Source organism: Nansenia antarctica (genome assembly GCF_963989245.1).
Source record: "Nansenia antarctica genome assembly, chromosome: 13".
Lineage (NCBI taxonomy): Eukaryota > Metazoa > Chordata > Actinopteri > Argentiniformes > Microstomatidae > Nansenia > Nansenia antarctica.
In genome coordinates, this window is record NC_137683.1 from 29,760,791 (window position 1) to 29,780,373 (window position 19,583).

Here is a 19,583-nt window from a genome sequence, read left to right on the forward strand (position 1 = left end):
CTGTCGTTGAGGAGAGCGGAACTGCCTCCGGCCAGCGAGTCGTCCTGTCCACCATGGTAAAGAGATAGGTGTATCCGTGCGAGGGGGGCAGCGGCCCTACCAGGTCCACGTTTACATGATCGAACCTCCGCTCAGGCACAGAGAACTGCTCCAGGGGGGCCTTGACGTGTCGATGCACCTTGGCGCGCTGGCAGGCGATGCACGTGTCTACCCAGGCCCTCACATCCCTCTTGAGCCCATGCCAGACGAATTTCTCTGACACCAGCCGTGAGGACGGTTTCCTACCAGGGTGAGACAAGCCGTGTATCGCCTCGAAGGCGGGGCGCCTCCAGTTGGCGGGGACCACCGGTCGTGGCTGACCCATGGAGACGTCGCACAGGAGCGTGGCCCCTGCGTCACCGAAAACCACCTCTTCTAGGCGCAGTCCTGTGTCCGACAACTTGAGAGCCTGGACGGCGGGGTCGGCGGCCTGGTCTGCAGCCATGCGCGCGTAGTCCAAACCCAGTTGGACCGCACCAACCACCGCCCTGGAGAGACAATCCGCGACCTGGTTGGACTTCCCAGCAACGTGCTGGATGTCTGTGGTGAACTCGGATATGTAGGCGAGCTGGCGCTGTTGGCGGTCGGACCACGGCTCCGCCACCTTGGACATGGCGTGCGTGAGTGGCTTGTGGTCCACGTAGGCCGTAAACTCGCGGCCCTCCAGTAAAAAACGGAAGTGTCTGACAGCAAGCCACAGCCCGAGGAGCTCCCTGTCGAATGTGCTGTACCTTTGCTCTCTGGGAGACAGCTGGCGGCTGAAGAATGCAAGAGGCTGCCAGGCGTCCCCAACCCACTGTTCGTACACCGCTCCCACAGCAAAGTCAGAGGCGTCCGTGGTGAGAGCAGTGGGTGCCGAGGGCGAGGGATGGGCCAACATGGCAGCGCGGGCCAGGGCCGCCTTGGTGTCCTGAAAGGCTTTGACACGCTCCGCCGTCCAGTCCACCGGCTGCTTCAGAGTCTTGCCCTTCTGGGCATCGTACAGAGGCCGCAGGATGTGAGCGATGTGGTGGAGGAAGCGATAGTAAAAGGTTACCATCCCGATGAACCCCTTGAGCTCGCTGATTGTGCTGGGGCGCGGGAAAGCAGCGACAGCTTCCACCTTCGAGGGGAGGGGGGTCACCCCCTCTGCGGAGACCCGGTGCCCGAGAAAGTCGATGGTGTTCCGTCCGAACTCACACTTCGCCGGATTGACAATCAGCCCATGTTGGCTGAGCCGTGTGAAAAGGGCCCGGAGGTGGGACAGGTGCTCCTCCTCCGTGGTGCTTGCGACGAGGATGTCATCCAAGTAGACGAAGAGGAATGGTAGGTCCCGGAGCACCGAGTGCATGAGGCGTTGGAAGGTCTGCGCCGCGTTCTTCAGGCCGAACGGCATCCGCAGAAACTCGAAGAGTCCAAATGGCGTGATTACGGCCGTCTTAGGGACGTCCTCGGGGTGCACCGGCACCTGATGGTACCCCCGTACCAGGTCCACTTTGGAGAAGAAGCGTTTGCCTGCCAGGTTCGCTGAAAAGTCCTGGACATGTGGGACCGGGTAGCGGTCAGGCTTGGACGCGTCGTTGAGGCGGCGGTAGTCCCCACATGGGCGCCACCCGCCGTCTGACTTAGGGACGATGTGCAGGGGAGACGCCCAGGGGCTGCTCGAGCGCCGAACGATGCCCACCTGCTCCATATGCGCAAACTCCGCCCTGGCGATGGCCAGCTTCTCCGGGTTGAGGCGCCTGGCCCTGGCGTGGAGGGGAGGCCCCTCGGTCTCGATGTGGTGCTCCACTCCGTGTTTCACCGTGGGCGCGGAGAAGGTGGGCTTGGTAAGGTCGGGGAATTCGGCGAGCAGCCGAAGGTACTGGTCACTTTCGGCGAGCGTATTGGACCACCCGCTGTAGACCGCCTCCCCCTGCGTACAGGCGAAGGAAGCGAAAGTCTGTGAGTTGACCAGGCGCCTGTTCCCCACGTCCACCAACAGGTTGTGGGCGCACAGAAAATCCGCACCAAGGAGGGGAAATGTGACAGCCGCTATGACAAAATCCCACGAAAAGCATTGCCCTCCGAAGCACACGTCCACCGCCCTAGTGCCATAAGAGCAGATAGGTGTGCCGTCCGCGCCTGCCAACTGCGGACCACGCTCCTCCTTCGCCACATCCGATCTCTCTGCCGGAATGATGCTCCACTGGGCACCTGTGTCACAAAGGAAACTGCGACCAGAGGCGGTGTCTTGTATGAAGAGCAGCCTGTTGGTGACGCCAGCGCTCAGGGCCACTACTGAGTGCCGGCCCCGCCGTTTCCCGTCGGTCCGAAGGTGCAGGGTGAGCGGCACCGTTTGGCCTTGGCGCCAAAAGTGGCGTGGTAGAAACAATGGCCCGCAGCGTTACCCTGCTGGCCAGAAGGTCTGGCGTCATCCTTCGCTCTCCTGCGACGGTCGGGTGGCGGGGCGGCCGCGGGAGCGAGCAGGTCGGGGGACCGTTGAGGCATGGCCAAGACGAACCGGTCCGCCTCCCTGGCCAGGGCGCGGGGCTCCATGATGGCGGTGTTGGCCAGCGCCATCCTAACTTGAGCTGGCAATGTGCGCATGAACAGCTCTGTGAAGAGGATCCTGGGGTCTTCTGTACCGAGCAGGTTTAGCATCCTCTCCATGCGCGCAGAAGGCCTCTCGTCACCCAAGTCCGACATGGCAAATAGGCGACGCACCCTCTCCGCAGTGGACAGTTCAAATGTCTCTAGAAGCAGGGCCTTGAGGCGCTCATATTTGTTCGTCGTCGGGGGAGCAGACAAAAAACCTACCACTCGAGCTGCGGTGGAGCTGCCCAACATTGCCACAGCATGGTTGTACCGGTCGTCGTCGTCATCGATGTCACTTTTGTTGAAATGTGCCTCTACAATAGCAAACCATGCAGCAGGCGTTGAGTCCCAGAACTCTGGTAGCTTGAGAGTGGGAGTGTGCGCACCACGCGTTACCCTGACAGGGGATGGTGATGGCTGCCGCTGGTTTGAACGTCTTCCTCGCCCGGACATTTTGCAGGATTGTAATGTTCGTTCGCTGGTTTTTGTACACAATTACGTTAACAAAAATCCACGTCGGGGTCACCAGTGTAGTGCCGGAGGAAAAAGGAAAGACGTAGGCAACGTAATGATAACTGTTTAATCAAAATAACAACTTGTACTCTCAGTACAGGACCAGAAAATAGATCACCAAAACTGTTGTGTCTAAACAGGAAGTTGCAACGTTAATAATCCTCCCCTCTGCCCCTAGTGCCAGAACTGGTTCCCTCCCACTACACAACCAACAGTAAGAGGAGAACATGAACCCATAATGTAGTCACTACACCACTGTAATTACTACTGTGCAATGACAGTAAAGTTGAATCTAATCTAATCTAATCCAAGGTGGATCCTCACTGGTAGAGCCAGAAGTTATTGGCAAAGGAGAAACCAGAGAAACCAGAAGCGGTTTGCCAAACAAAGATGATGGTGATGCCTATTAGTCACTTCTTAAACGAGAAACCGAAAGAGCTGAAGTACAGATTGGTCTGGCAGAGGAACACACCACCAGACTACAGCAAACCAAAGCCACTCTTGAGATCTGACTCCTAAAAGCACGGCTTCAAAAAGCTGATCGCTGATCGTCGATGAAGGAAGAAGAACGTTCTTGACTTTGTTAACTATTGGACATTTAGCATTTCTATGATTTAAAACACGTGTTCAAAATATCAATTAATTTGTGAGTAATGTATATTTGTTTGTTTTTATTTATTTGTTGTGGGTCAGATGAGAGGTCTGACTGTTTAGAAGAAATTGTTTTTTCTGTCTCTTGAAATAAAACTAATTTAGTGACCCCTCAATGGCTAATCTACCTGTTGTTGTTTACATAGCTAGTAGCCTACATTGTGATGTAGTCCCAATTAGAGCACTGGTAATCTTGACATGTTTGTACCTGGATCAGTGATCCAAACCAATGTTGCTTTGAAAAACCTTTCCTCCCTTTATAGATAATAAGACCCAGTTCCATTTCAGCCCCTAGGCTCTTCCCCAGCCCCCTTCAGTGTTCACAGATCTGAAAGGACGAGATAGGTCTGAGCTATGAAATGCAGTAGGTTATGTGGAGTTGTCGTCCACATCTTTTTATGGTAAATGGACTGACTTATATAGCACCTTATTCCAAAGCGCTTTACAATGGCCTCTCATTCACCCATTCACACACACACCAATGGCGGCAAGTAACCATGCAAGGCGCTCATTGGGAGCAATTTGGGGTTCAGTGTCTTGCCCAAGGACACCTCGACATGTGGCCAGCCGGGGCTCGAACCACCAATCTGCCGACCTTGTGATCATTAGACGCCAGCTCTCCCTCCTGCGCCACAGCCGCCCCATGTTTTCCCAAGCAGAGGGGAGGAGCAAGCAGCCGAGATGAAATCAGTCACGACGACATCCGTCGGCTTGATAACATCTGGCTGTGTTGCAACTCAACAAACCAGAGGGGATGTTTGTGGAAATGAAGCTCTCGGCTCTCATCATTTCAGCTTGTTCACTGCTAAACGTGATGCAACTTGTCTGAGTCACTACAGTGCCGAGCGCTTATATTAAGAGTACTTCTTCATTTGGTGTTCAAAGTACGTAGACAGACACACAACATGTAGTAAAACTTTTATTCTTTTTTCTCAAGTCAAAAAACAAACAAAACAAAGATACAGAGAATGAAATATTGGATTGATTTTTTTATACAGTGGCAATATTAATTTAACCCTTCCTTTACCCAGCCACCCTGTCCAGTCTTTCCTCCAAATCAAGAAAAACCCTGTCTCTTTTCTCACACACACACACAGCTCTCAAACACACACTTTCATACACACTCACAAACTGGGAGTCCGACTCTGACATCTCGAACTGACTGGATGTCACACAGGGTAAAACAATGGGGATGTGATGGTAGTGGACAAATACTCCATGTCGTTAAGGAGCGGATGGATCGCTTGGCTTTTTCGACAAAAAACCTGCGTATCCAATACAAGTAAGATCCAGTCAATTCAGGGTCGTTTGCTGAAGAACAATCTGGTCAACAAGGGACAGAGTTTAAACCAAAAAAACGTTTCCGACCACAAACCAGATTAAAGACCCTGAATATTCAGAATGTATCCCTGTGTGAGTCAATCATGGTGTTCCACAAAGGAAAGAATCTCACTTCTTTCTCAGGAGGACTCCCAGTCTCTCATACAGTACTCCTACCCCCTCCCTCCCCCAAGAATCCCAATCACAGGTACATGATACACTGGTAGAAAAAGGACAAAAAACACTGATTTTCAGAACCGAACAGGATCACGTGAGGATGAAGAGGGGAGAGGGAGGGAACCCAGCTAGTCCAATAGAAAGGTCAGGGAACATGGTCACTGATGATGTATTTCCTGTCCTATTGTTTTAGATGGGACAGGTGAGGAGGAAAACGTTTGTTCCGTTGTTTAACAGGCACGTGGATCATACACATATTCCCCTCGATCAGTCAAACTAGGCCTTTGTAAAGTGTAAGAGCTTAAGTGAATGTCCGTCTATGCTTAGTTAGTTTTCAAAACTTTTAAAGATTCACAATCACACTAATGTAGTGGGTAGAGGGATGAAGAGAGGCCGACAGACAGCGGTGTTTGAACGGTCTCTCCTTTTTGTTGAAATCATTGAACTGAAACTGAGCTTGACACTAAGCTCTTTAGAGAGAATGTCCATCGACCCAAATGAGCGTACGGCGCCCCCCGGTGTCCAAAGAGGAGAACTGAAACTAAAAACTGAACATCGAAGCCTGACAACTTGAACCTGCCTGGACCGTCGAGCCACGTTAGCGGTAATTAGGGTCGCAAAATTCCCGTAACTTTGGGAAACTTTCCGATAATATCCATTGAAACCCCATATGGAAACGTTGGAAATTATCTGCATGTTTCCCCCCCCCCCCCCGCCCCAAAAAAGGGAATTTTGCAACTCTAGCGGTAATGCATTTACAGTACAAAGCCTAGAAAAATGACTGCATGCAACATTGTTTTGTAAAACGACAACCTGGCCGGTCATTATTGGCTCAAATGTGATGAGATCTAAGATCGGGGAGAGGGGAGAGGCGTGAAACTGAACGTACTCCCTCCGTCCCCAGCCCCTTCATCCAAAGTACCTGAACACAAACCTCTTTGCAAACAGCTTTTTGTTAAGTCCCCCAGAAGCACAAAAAAAAGAAAAAAAAAAAAAAGGTAAGAGAAACATAAATCATTGAATCTCAAAATGTCCTCTATTCTTATTTCACACAGAATAGCTACGTCTCTTCTCCTTAAATAAATTGAACAGTTAGCCTGATAAAGTGAGAACTAATTTTTATACGTCAGCTAAATCAGAAATGGAACAAGTATTACTATAAAGTAGGGAGGGATTCAAATAAGATTTAAACCTAAAAGAAATGGACTAAAATGTATTAACAGGTGCTACTCATGCAAAACATAATGACAAAAGCAGCAACTCCAAAACTGAATCCCTCGGTCACCACACCCCCCGTTTCCTCATAATACCAAAAACAAGTTGACGGCATAATAATTATGATAGTAAATGTCTTTTTACGATCTAAATCTCAAGCTTCCCAGTGTTGAGGGGAAGAGTGAAATGCTTGTTGCTGTTGTACACAAGTCTCCAAATGATAAAAAGGGATGCTGGTGGGTGTTTTTTTTTGTGACATCCTTCAGGCTTTTCTTTGGGGGGTGGTGAGGAGAGAAGGGAGGAGAGGGAAGGGTTTATTTGGGGGTTCAGAGGGAACATTGTGGCGGTGACAGAAACGTCAACGTTTTCCACAGAATTCATTTTCAAGCGTCCTTCTCGCCCGCATGCCAGCCTTTCTCTCTGCTTGTTACGTTCGTCTCCTTCCTATGTACTGAATACGGAACAGAACTAGGCTAGACATCACCAGCGAGTGGCTTGTCTGTCAACATCTTCCACAACTTTTCCTATTCCTGAAGTCTCCACAATTGCAGAATATTCCAGAATAGAGTAACGTAATAATCTTGAACTCTGAGTAATCTTGTCACAATTCTGTTCTATTCAAATCTGGTCAACATTCCTCCTCAACTCTGGCCCGACCACGTTCGTCATATATCAAAAACATTAGGTCAACTTCCTGCTTCCTCTGACCGACCGAAAACTGGCAGCAACTGTACAGTTACAAAAACAGAACTCTACTAAAGATACATTATTAGTATTCAATAAAGATCAACTCAAATCTCTACTCCTCTAATTCATTTATTTTTTTGGAAGCTTAAATGCTTTTTAAGGAGATAAATACAATCCACTGGTAGCTTTTCAAAGGCTTTTGGCAATACTCGAGCTCTCCAATACAACTATACATCCAACACTGAGATTCAGAGTGTGGGGGGTGGAGAGAGGCTGGGTGCAGGGGAACAGAGTGGGAGGTCGGGGGATGGAGTGGGTGGGAAGGGGTAGTTCTTTTTTTGTTGTCGTTTACCACATCTCCCTCCTTTTCCTCCCTCCTTTTCCTCCCTCTATCCTCACTCTATCCTCACTCTGCTTTAACAACCCCGCATGAAAATTAAAAAGAGAAACGAAAAGAAAAAAAAGTATATTTCAAAAAGGCAGCCTTTCTCCTGGCTAAACAGTTCAAGTCTATCAAATACAATAGTAGTAGTAATTTTTTTGGGGAGCCCCCCCCCCCCTCCGCGTCCCCCACCCCCCCCCAGAGATGGACGATGCTGGGGGTTCAGTGGTCCGAGGGGGGAAGGGGGGGGCCCCCGAAAAAAAGGATTCACAAGTGGGCCCCCCAGGGTTTTGAGACTACCCACCACCTCCAGTAGAGAGGGAGGGGGGGGGGGCTATCCTTCAGTTATCCACCCCCAGTCGAGGTGTGTTTGTGGGGCTTCAGAAGGGAGGGGGGGGGGGGCCCTCCTCAGCTGCCTCCTCCTCTCCTCCTCCTGACCCCCTCAGTTGGTCTCCTCGTCGCTGTCGTCAGGGCTGATGGCCGGGCTGGTGAGGCTGTAGGTGGGGGAGGTGGGGCTGTAGCCCGGCGACGTGGGGCTGTAGGTGGAGCCCTTGGGGCTAGTGGGCGAGTAGGTGGGGGAGGTGGGTGAGTACTTGGGCGAGGTGGGGGAGTAGGTGGGCGAGGTGGGCGAGTACTTGGGGCTGGTGGGGGTGTACGTCGGGGAGGTTGGGGAGTAGGTGGGGGAGGTGGGGCTGTATTTGGGTGTGGTCGGGGAGTAGGTGGGGGAGGTGGGGGAGTACTTGGGGGAGGTGGGGGAGTACTTGGGCGAGGTGGGGGAGTACTTGGGAGAGGTGGGAGTGTATTCCGGGGAGCTGGGGCTGTAGGAGGGAGAGGTGGGGGTGTACTTGGGGGAGGTGGGGGAGTAGGAGGGGGAGCTGGGGGAGTAGGAGGGGGAGCTGGGGGTGTAGGTGGGGGACTGGGGGGTGAAGCGGGGGCTGGAGGGCGAGTAGGAGGGGGAGGTGGGGGAGTAGGAGGGGGAGGTGGGGCTGTAGTTGGGGCTGGTGGGGGTGTAGTTGGGGGAGGTGGGGGAGTAGCTGGGGGAGGTGGGGGAGTAAGAGGGGGAGGTGGGGGAGTAGCTGGGAGACGTGGGGGTGTAGTTGGGAGAGGTGGGGCTATAGCTGGGAGAGGTGGGGCTGTAAGAGGGGGAGGTGGGGGAGTAGGAGGGGGAGGTGGGGGAGTAAGACGGAGACGTGGGGGAGTAGGAGGGGGAGGTGGGGGAGTAAGAGGGGGAGGTGGGGCTGTAGCTAGGCGACGTGGGGCTGTAGCTGGGAGAGGTGGGGCTGTAGCTGGGGGAGGTGGGGGAGTAGGAGGGAGAGGTGGGGGAGTAGGAAGGCGAGGTGGGGGAGTAGGAGGGGGAGGTGGGGGAGTAGCTGGGGGACGTCGGCGAGTAGGAGGGGGAGGTGGGGGAGTAAGAGGGGGAGGTGGGCGAGTAGGAGGGCGAGGTGGGGCTGTAGTTGGGGCTGGTGGGGGAGTAGGAGGGGGAGGTGGGGGAGTACGAGGGGGACGTGGGGGAGTAGCCTGGGCTTTGGGGGGTGTAACCCCCGGGGGAGCGGGGCTCGTACGCGGGGGAGGTGGGGGAGTAGTTGGGAGACATCGCACCCCCTGCAAAAGTCAAAACAAAACACACACAGTTGTGAGGAAACAGAAACATCTTCATCATCATCCATTCCTACACATTCAGGCTCCACCATATACTCAGGGTTCCCACACCTTCTGAAACATCATATTCAAGCACTTTTCAAGGACTTTCAAGACTCAATTCCCTCAAATTCAAAGACCCAACACGGCATAGTTTGAGACAGACCTAGATGAGAATTTATATAATAGGAACTATCCGCTCACAGACAACAATTAAAAAGAGAGGCTTGAATGATTGAACACTAGATGGTCTCTTGCCTTCTCTACCACAGCACAGCAAAACAATATATTGTGAAATATGTGTAAAGTTAAGCAATACAGAGACTTATTTACTAGTTGACGGGCTAAGTAAAACATTTTTGAATATACATGTTTCTTCAAGGACCCGTGGGAACCCTGTATAATGGTATTCGTTGTGAATAGTTTGCAGTGAGCAGGGTTCTCACACCCTCTGAAACATCAAATTCAAGCACCTTTCAAGGACTTTCAAGACTCAATTCCCTCAAATTCAAGGACCCAACACGGCATAGTTTGAGACAGATCTAGATGAGAATTTATATAACAGAAACTATCCGCTCACAGACAACAATTAAAAAGAGAGAGAGAGAGAGAGAGAGAGAGAGAGAGAGAGAGAGAGAGAGAGAGAGAGAGAGAGAGAGAGAGAGAGGGGAATTCAAGCACTTTCAATGACCCATGTCTATTTTCAAAAACCTTGATTTCTTTTTCTCAAATTCACAAACTTTCAAGGATTTCAAGGACCCGTGGGAACCCTGGTTTGCAGTGAGGTGACTGACCTGGGGAGGGGATGTAGGGGCTGGCCGGGCCGGGGGACCCGGGGGACCCAGGGGTGGGGGACCAGGCGGGGGAGTAGCCCGGAGAGAAGCCGCTGGCGTCGGACGCGGCGCTCGGGGAGAAGCCTGCCGCTCCGGGGGTCATCCCGCTACCTGCAGACCAGGAACAAGAGAGCAAAACCGTCAGTAAAACAGTCAGTAAAAGAGGCAGTATATTTTTGTCTTATTATTTGCTGTCATGTTTTTTTTCATCTCTCATGTTTTTGGTACTGTTGTCTGCATGTCTTTAAATGTGTTAGTTAGTATGTTGAAAGAAAGGTTGGGTTTTAAAAGAAATATGAAAAAAAAGGGTATATGTTTATATTTTTCTATACATTGTTCACATAAGTGTTTTGAAATATATCCAATAAAAACATATATAAAAAATAAATAAAAAAGAGTCGGTACATCAGCACCACAAAAGACGACCAGGACCAGATCTCTCTGAGTCCACCCGGGGGTGGGGGTATCAGGGGGCAGTACTCACCCACGCTGGGGGACCAGGCTCCGTAGGCCGGGGTGGCTCCGGTGTTCCAGGGGGTCATCGCCGGGGACATGCCGCTCATGGGGCTGGGCGCAGAGCCAAAGAACATTCCGGTGGCTGGAGGAAGGAAGATGAAACATGAAACCACCTTTAATAAACGCATCAACTCAACAATTTCCAAAAAACTGCTGGATAAATAATAATCTTGATCTTGGATGTCGCTCGACAGGCCAGATGAGAGACAACCATGAGATGACTTTCGTCAACGAATCGGACATCCTGAGACAGCTTTATCCTCTGTGTGCTAAAGGGAAGACGTTTAACACTAGAACAGCCATACTGTACTTTAAAAAAAAAAATATATATCTTTGCTCTTTGAACTCGATCAAATTTCAGGACCCTCCTTTCATGACTGTTCCTAGGTATGTGCGTTGTACCACCCAGTATCCTTACATTTTCAAAATCACATCAGGGTAAGCTAGTATGAAGCTATTTTGCAATTTTTCTGTGTAGGAGGCAGGCTAATTTACAAGGCGCGCCAACTAGTGGTCGTTGTGTGTAAATAGCAGCTTCCCATTGTAAAGACTATGGTCATTTGACCCCCGAGGCACGGCTGTTCTAGTGTTAAGGAAGTGGGCTGTCACACAATGCAATGTTAAAGCGTGAACGAGTGATGCTACAAAGCTTCATCATTGACAGGGTTTGGAGCCACTACTCACGTCCAGCCACGCTGATGCCGGGGATGTTGGTGGGGATCTCCATGCCGTATTTGCATTTTTCTGCGTCCAGCAGCAGGTCGAAGCAGCCGGTGCCGCAGGGGGCCAGCTGGCCCAGCATGATGTTCTCTGACACGCCCTTCATGGGGTCGCTCTCCCCGTGGGACGACGCCTCCATCAGCACGTCCACCTGGGGGATGGATGGACAGACAGACAGGGATGAGTTGGGGTGGGGAACGCTGTGTCAGGACATAGGTTGTGTTTAGGGATGCTCCGATCTGGATTTTTGGGGCCGATACCGATCACCGATTTTTTTCCTCAAGATCAACCGATACCGATACCGATTTTTTTTTAAATACATAACTGTAGGCCTACTGACTGGATAGCCTACATATTTTTTGCTTTTTAGACAAAAGTTTTGATCCATTAGGCACCAGGCAAACGCAGACCCATTTTTATGGCATAGTAAAGGTCTGGCCTATCACCCAGTTAGGGCCTGAAGCCCAAGTCAGTCGATATGGCTGTATAAAAGACATCATAAACGTGGCCTTCATGGTTTACATACTGTTACGTCCTCCTATGTTTTCTGTTCAGTTATCTGTCTTCCCCAGGAAGAAAAAAAAGAAAAAAAAAGAAGAAAAAAAAGATCGTTTTTTGCGATCGGCCATTTTTGCCGATCGAGTCATTTGGAGTGAAATCGGCCGATTTAAATCGGTGGCCGATAAATCGGAGCATCCCTAGTTGTGTTTTGAAAAAGAGAAAATGACCCCCCTGAAGTGTCCTTGTTTAACGTCGTGTTTTCACATGATGTGAAAGGTTCGCTAGTCAAAAAGATAAGAAAAGGTCTTAAGGAAATATTATTCCCCCTGCCCAGGGGCAACAGCCCCCCCAAAAACAAGCTTGGTGACCATGGTGGGTGCGACGTTAACGGACTCACCGTCTCCTCAAAGGAGCACTTCATGAGCGGCCCGGTGTCCTGCCTGTTGATGCCGTGGCGGGTGATGGCCATCAGGTGGCCTCGGCAGGTCATGGTGTCACACAGCAGCGCCAGATGACGGTAGTTGACGTAGGAGCCGTCAAAAGAGATGACATGGTTCAGCTCCCGCTCCAGAGCCTTACGCACCGCCTCGATGCCCAGCACCTGCACGACAGAGAACACAGGGACTTACATGTATATACGTTTAATAGAATAATTATAATTAGTAAAATGATAAGTATTGTTCTTATTATTATTTTAAGTGTAATTATAAGTATTGTTCTTATTATTTTTCTAAGTATAATTATAAGTATTGTTCTTATTATAAGTATAATTATAATTATAAGTATTATTATAAGTATAATTATACATATTATAAGTATAATCATAAGTATTATTATTACTATTATTATAAGTATAATTATAAGTATTCTTCGTATTATTATTATAAGTATAATTATAATTATTATTATAAGTATAATTATAGGTATAATTATTATTATTGTTATTACAGCCATCTACTAGAACAGCAGAGTGTGAGACGTACGGTGAAGATCTCCACGATGTCGTTGGAGGTAGTCCTGACGGGGTCCACGTCCTTCTCACTCAGCACCCTCATCAGCCCCACGCCGTCCGTCTCCAGGATCCACTCCTGCAGCGCCTTGAACTCCCCGTCCTCCGTGATGATGATCTTCTTCTTGTTGTCCGTCTGGGGCAGGTGCATGTACACCTGGGGGACAGAGGAGACAGAGAGGGACATTGTTACATTTCGAGACGTTTAGCAGTCGCCTTTTATCCAAAGAGACTTACAACAAACACATTTGTCTAAGTAAGTGAATCATCTATCCATCAGTCATCGCAAGAAAAAGTCATCTATGCTCGGGCCAGAGGCCATTGACACTGAAATGTCCCACGCATATTTTTCATTTTTATTGGACAGATGTAGTGAAGACAGACAGGAAAGGAGAAGATGGAGAGAGAGATGGCATGGGGTCGGATTATAACCCATGCCGACATGGGGCATAATGTGTGCATAACTGTAGACCGCGGTGCTAGACCACTGGACCACCCTAGGCCATGGTGCTAGACCACTGGACCACCCCAGGCCATGGTGCTAGACCACTAGACCACTGGACCACCCCAGGCCATGGTGCTAGACCACTGGACCACCCCAGGCCATGGTGCTAGACCACTAGACCACCCCAGGCCATGGTGCTAGACCACTGGACCACCCCAGGCCATGGTGCTAGACCACTAGACCACCCCAGGCCATGGTGCTAGACCACTAGACCACTGGACCACCCCAGGCCATGGTGCTAGACCACTAGACCACCCCAGGCCATGGTGCTAGACCATTAGACCACTGACTGGACCACCCCAGGCCGTGGTGCTAGACCACTAGACCACCCCAGGCCATGGTGCTAGACCACTGGACCACCCCAGGCCATGGTGCTAGACCACTAGACCACTGGACCACCCCAGGCCATGGTGCTAGACCACTAGACCACCCCAGGCCATGGTGCTAGACCACTAGACCATCCCAGGCCACGTCCGTTACCTTGCTGATCTGCTCGATGCCCTGCAGCGTCATGTCTGTCAACATGTTGGACTCTATACACCTCAGGAACACGTCGTCATCCATCTTGTCCACCACCTCCTCATCCTGGAGAGAGAGAGAGAGAGAGAGAGAGAGAGAGAGGACAGGAATATGAATACCGTGAGTCGTTACCGTCATAAAGGGACGACCATGTAAAGGGACGCAGCACGTCTCTGCGCTCACCTCCTGGAACTTGTTCTCGTCACTGTTCATGATGCGGATTCTCAGGACCAGCTTCTCTGCGTTGTCGTCGTTGAAGATGCAGTTCAGGTCGTCTCCGAAACCTTGACAGATGCGATTAAAAAATGTGTCAACTTTTTTTCATGTTGTGTGTGTGTGTATAAACGGTTTTGTTGGTGCACTTGGAAACAACAAAGGGAGAGGGAGAGAGAGAGGAAATATTTAGGACCCTGCCCACCTGTGTTGATTTTCTCAGCGATCTGCTCCATGGTCAGCTTGCGGTCAGTCATGTGTTTGCGGTCCAGCTCGATGCGCAGCAGCCAGGGGGAGATGCGGGTCACGTCGAAGTCGGGCATCTCATAGTAGACGTTCACCCACTCCTGGTCCTCCGTCACCACCGTGCTCTGGGGGTTGGGGTCGTAGTAGATGGCCGTGTTGGCTGTCACCTAGGGGGGAGGGAGGGGGGGGGGAGAGAGAGAGGAGGGAGGGAGAGAGAGAGAGAGAGAGAGAGAGAGAGAGAGAGAGAGAGAGGGAGGACAATTTTAGGAATGACACTATGAATATTGCAAGGTATCCAATGGAATATCTCTTATTTTGTCCTAGTGATAATGACGATGATTTGTATAGGACTCCTATGGTTAATAAAAACTTGAAATGTACTTTCGGAAAGTTTAGTTTGGATCAGAATTATTCTGATTTATTTTTCCCTATCCTGGATCTGATGGAGCTGGCTGATTAACCCATGCATACGACTCAAACGCAGCCAGGTAACATCTGGTCCAGGATCTCAAGAATAAATTTAAAAATCTGGATCATTTCTATCCAGATTAAAAGGTTGTGAGTTCAAATCCCGCCTGAAACCACCACCACCACCACTAGTGTTCCGCCCTTGAGTTAAGGCACTTAGCCCTCAGTTACTTCAGGGGGGGAATGTCCCTGTCCCTGTAATTCGTCATTCTAAATCGTTTTGGATTATAAGCGTCTGGCTAAATAAACAAATTCTAAATTCTAAATTCTTAATTCTAAAAGTTTTTGAACAACTGGGGGCCCGTCCGGGAACCTCACCTTGCGCAGGGTGGTGTGCTCCAGGCGACAGAGGATGTCCTTGGCCCGCTCGGCGTCGCGGGCCGCCTGGCCCAGCAGGAAGACCGTCAGCGACGGCGTCTTGGGCCGCTTGGAGATGTTGATCAGCTCCTTCAGACGCGGCACGCCCAGGGTGACGTTCTTGGCCGACACGCCGGCGTAGTGGAAGGTGTTCAGGGTCATCTGGGTGGCGGGCTCACCCAGGGACTGGGCCGCCAGGGCCCCCACCATCTCACCTGGGTGGGCCTGGAGGGGGGAGGGGGGGGAAGGGAGGAGGAGGGAGAGAGGAGGGGGAAAGGAGAGGAGAGAGGAGGGGGAAAGGAAAGGAGAGAGGAGGGGAGGAGGGGGAGAGGAGAGAGGAGGGGAGAAGGGGGAGAGGAGAGAGGAGGGGGAAAGGAAAGGAAAGGAGAGAAGGTTACTTCCAATAGAGGCTTTGCTTTTCAGTTGTTTTTTCTCCTTTCGTGTGTTGGTGTGTGTGTGTGTGTACGTTTGTGTCGGTGTGTGTGTGTGTGTCGGTGTGCCCCCCCCTCCCCCCTCCACTCACGATGGACATGTTGAACTTGCTCTCTATCTCCCCCAGCAGCCAGTCGAAGGCCTCGGTGCTCAGCCTGAACTCCTCCGTCATGCGTCGGGAGCTGAGCGTGGAGCGCAGGTGGATGTTGAACAGCAGCGTGGCGTTCTGCTGGGCCTGCTTGCTCAGCGGGTCCTCCCCGTTCACGATCACCAGCTTCTTACTCAGGTCCATGACGCCTGTGGAGAGGGGGAGGAGAGAGGAGGAGGAGAGCGAAGAAGGAGGAGGAGGAGAGGAAGAGGTTCAGAATGATAGGAGAGTACCCCCCGAATTTGTTTTGTAGGACCCAACGGGACGCAATGTTCAGAATGTTGCAGCTCGAATCTGTGAAGGGCGTCGTCAGGTAAATGGACTGACTTATATAGCACCTTCATCCAAAGCGCTTTACAACAGCCTCTCATTCACCCATTCACACACACATTCACACACCAATGGCGGCAAGCTGCCATGCAAGGCGCCGGCCCGCTCATTGGGAGCAATTTGGGGTTCAGTGTCTTGCCCAAGGACACTTCGACATGTGGCCAGCCGGGGCTCGAACCGCCGATCTGCCAACCTTGCGATCATTAGACGGCGGCTCTACCTCCTGCGCCACAGCCGCCACAAAGACCCCCGTCTTTCCCCCCCATAGTAACACCAGAACATGACGTCCCATTGTTCCTATGTGCCTCCGCATGTGATCCTGTAAGTGATCCTCCATCTCTAAGCAGTATGAGTCTCTGTATATAGAGAGGCAGCAGCAGTGGTCTTTATATAGACAGTTAAGTGCTGCTTGGGGACAAGCCAGGGCTTCTCTGCCTCGATAATCCTGCAGACAGACACTTGTCACCATGACTCCTGTATCTCACAGACGACCAGGTGGGGAACGGGGGGGGGGGGGGATTAACATCAGATGTCACTTTACACCTGGGTGGGCGCCCACTGCCCACTCAACATCTGCCTCAAGGAGGAGAAGGAACGGAACATTAGGGCTAGAACGAAACACTTAAAAATTGGACTTCATGTGGCCTTGGGTGGTCCAGTGGTCTAGCACCATGGCCTGGGGTGGTCCAGTGGTATGAGTAAATATAACATGAGAAAATATGAGTGCGACTGCCCCACTCAGAAAAAATAACTTACATTTTTTAATAATTTGGACTTTCTTTACGTTTCTACGAGAGACGTGAGTTTCTAAGAGGTAGCTGCAGAGCAGGTCGTGTGTGTGTGTGTGTGTGTGTGTGTGTGTGTGTGTGTGGGACACGTACCCTCTACGACCCGCATGGGGTTGAGGTCGGTGGTGGTGCGGGGGTTGATGCGGAAGATCTTCTGGGCGTTCCAGATCATCCTGGCCAGGTTGCAGGGCAGCACCACCTACAGGCCCGGAGGGGCACAACCATGGGGTTAGTAGTTCTCGTAGTGTAAAAATGGGCTGAATACAGAGGCGCCTGCATCATTTAATCAACATTACATAGTGTGTGTGTGTGTGTGAGAGAGAGAGCTGGCTGGTGGTCAGATGGCCCACATCTCCAAGAGAAAGGATAGCGAGGTATTGCTCCATATCTGCTTTATTATGTGGACATAAATAAAGCACTTAAAATGTGTATTCGTCCAGGTGCATCTCCTCCTCTTCCCCCTCACCTTGCTGTCTCCCATGGGGAAGTGTGTGTGTGTGTGTGTGTGTGTCACCCCTCTCCTTCGCACCCTGCACTGGCTCCCGATAGCAGCTCGCATCAGATTCAAGACCCTGGTGCTTGCATACCAGGCAGCTAAAGGGACAGCCCCTGCCTACCTGAAGGAAATGGTAACCCCCCAAACCCCTGCCTGCTCACTCCGCTCCTCCACCTCGGCTGGCCGACTGGCCCCACCTCCTCTACACAGCAGTCGGGCTGGCCGATCACGTCTCTTCACAACACTGGCTCCCCGCGAGTTTTAGAGTTTTAGTAGAAGGCGATAATAGGGAGAAGGTTTTTCCTTCAATCAGTGGCCCCGGGCCCGAGCTAGAGTACTCTTCCTGCAACGAATGGTGGACTGCTGATTCACATGCTTAGTATTCAAATGTATTGATTGTAAGTCGCTTTGGAATAAGGCGTCTGCTAAATGCCAAAAATGTAAATGTAAATGTAAAAAATGTGTGTCTCCCCCTCACCTTGCTGTCTCCCGTGGGGAAGATGGCTCTGAGGATCTCCCTGTCCTCCTTCATCTTCTCAAACTCTCTCTCCAGGGTGCTCTGGCAGTTGGTGTTGGTCAGCACGTCCTTCACCACGTCCTCCTGCAGGGTGCGCCGCAGAGCCCGCTCGTTGGTGCAGTCGAACTTAAACCTGGAGGATTAGAGGAGGGGGAGGAGGAGAGATAAGATGGTGGGGGAGTTAGGGTTAGGGTTAAGCCACTGGGTATGGACGGCAGTGAGCTGCTGTGGTTAAGCCGGCTGACCTTTAGGCGACAGATAAGACGGTGTGTGATACAGCCGTTGATGAAATAAACCGTAACATATGAAACTTACAATTTACATTGTAAATCAAACTTTACATAGTTTTTTTAAAGTACTTTTTTCTGAGTGGGGCAGTCCCACTCATATTTTTCATTTTTATTGACAGTGACAGTGAAGATTTTAGACAGGAAGGATGGGTGAGAGAGAGAGAGGAGGGATGACATGCAGGATATGTCCCCGGCCGGAATCGAACCGGGGACCCTGCGGTTACACCCGCTACGCCACCTAAGCGGCCCAACTTTACATTGTTTAAAAAACAAAAACAAACTAAAGAGTCAATGATTTAATTACTTTGGATATAATAATAATAATAATAATAATAATAATAATAATATATTTAGCTGACACTTATCCAAAACGGCTTACATTGTAATGAATGCATACATTTCAGTATATGGTTCAGCGGGACTCGAACCCACAACCTAAGCGTTGCTAGCACCATGCTCTACCAACTGAGCCACAGAGGTCCAATCCATCGCGATCCTATTCCTATGTGCCACCCTCTCCCCTCAACCCCCCCAGTGTGACTCACTTCTTCTCGAAGGCCTTGTTGGAGGGCTTGAGCGTGACCCCCTATCCCCTCCCCACCCCCCAGTCTCACCCACTCCCCACCCCCCAGTCTCACCCCCCACCCCGCCCCAGAGTGGAGACTCACTTCTTCTCGAAGGCCTTGTTGGAGGGCTTGAGCGTGGCCATGTTCTGGAACTCCACGGCCTCCCCGGCCAGGCCGTCCTCCCCGTAGCGCAGCTGCACCACCTGGTTGATGGAGTTCCTCACCGTGGCGTCGTACTTCACCATCACCGACTCCATGGACTTGATCAGACGCCGCTGGATGTAGCCTGAGACAGAGGAGACAGAGGTGAGACCACGTCGAGTGTGTGGATGCTGTTGTTTTGCACTCTATTGATACTCTTCAGTTCCAGCACCTCAGCAAAGTCTGATAACGGATGAGCGGTGGTATTTTCACTATTTGAATCCAAAGCAACTTACAATTACGAATTACAGGGACGGGGACATTCTCCCCCTGGAGTACCTGAGGGCTAAGTGCCTTACTCAAGTGCACACTAGTGGTGGGTGTGGTTTCAGGCGGGATTTGAACTCACGACCTTCCGATCCACCAGTCCAACTCACTATCCACTAGACCACCACTACCCCCCTCGTATGTCAACTGTAGAACTGACCCCTTTTGGGGAACCCTTTACACCCCACCCCTCCCTCCCCGACAAACCACAGGCATTTATCGAAAGCGGCGGTGGCGTCCATTCTCAATACTGTAAACATGTCTCTCTCCTTCACCTCCCTTTCCCCTGCCTCCTCTGGGCCTGCCCCCTGCCCCCCCCTGTCCCCATCCACTCACCAGTCTCGGCGGTCTTCACAGCCGTGTCGATAAGCCCCTCCCTGCCTCCCATGGCGTGGAAGAAGAACTCCGTGGGCGTGAGGCCGGCCAGGTAGGAGTTCTCCACGAAGCCTCTGCTCTCAGGGCCGTAGTCGTCCTTGATGAAGT

At 51.2% G+C, this 19,583-nt stretch overlaps 1 protein-coding gene across 1 annotated transcript in view; it reads right to left on the reverse strand.

Moving 5' to 3' along the window:
• Positions 1–7,269: 7,269 nt before the first annotated feature.
• Positions 7,270–19,583, reverse strand: part of polr2a (RNA polymerase II subunit A) — a 22,393-nt gene continuing 10,079 nt past the window's right edge. The window contains exons 14-28 of the mRNA XM_080544186.1: positions 19,437–19,581; positions 18,735–18,918; positions 17,738–17,909; positions 16,857–16,962; positions 15,589–15,794; positions 15,027–15,290; positions 14,200–14,407; positions 13,965–14,065; positions 13,743–13,847; positions 12,732–12,914; positions 12,146–12,349; positions 11,212–11,398; positions 10,492–10,609; positions 9,973–10,118; positions 7,270–9,142 (exon numbers count right to left, since the gene is read on the reverse strand). Coding sequence (XP_080400312.1) covers positions 7,983–9,142; positions 9,973–10,118; positions 10,492–10,609; positions 11,212–11,398; positions 12,146–12,349; positions 12,732–12,914; positions 13,743–13,847; positions 13,965–14,065; positions 14,200–14,407; positions 15,027–15,290; positions 15,589–15,794; positions 16,857–16,962; positions 17,738–17,909; positions 18,735–18,918; positions 19,437–19,581 — 3,489 coding nt within the window. The 3' untranslated portion in view covers positions 7,270–7,982. The remainder of the gene's footprint in view (positions 9,143–9,972; positions 10,119–10,491; positions 10,610–11,211; positions 11,399–12,145; positions 12,350–12,731; positions 12,915–13,742; positions 13,848–13,964; positions 14,066–14,199; positions 14,408–15,026; positions 15,291–15,588; positions 15,795–16,856; positions 16,963–17,737; positions 17,910–18,734; positions 18,919–19,436; positions 19,582–19,583) is intronic.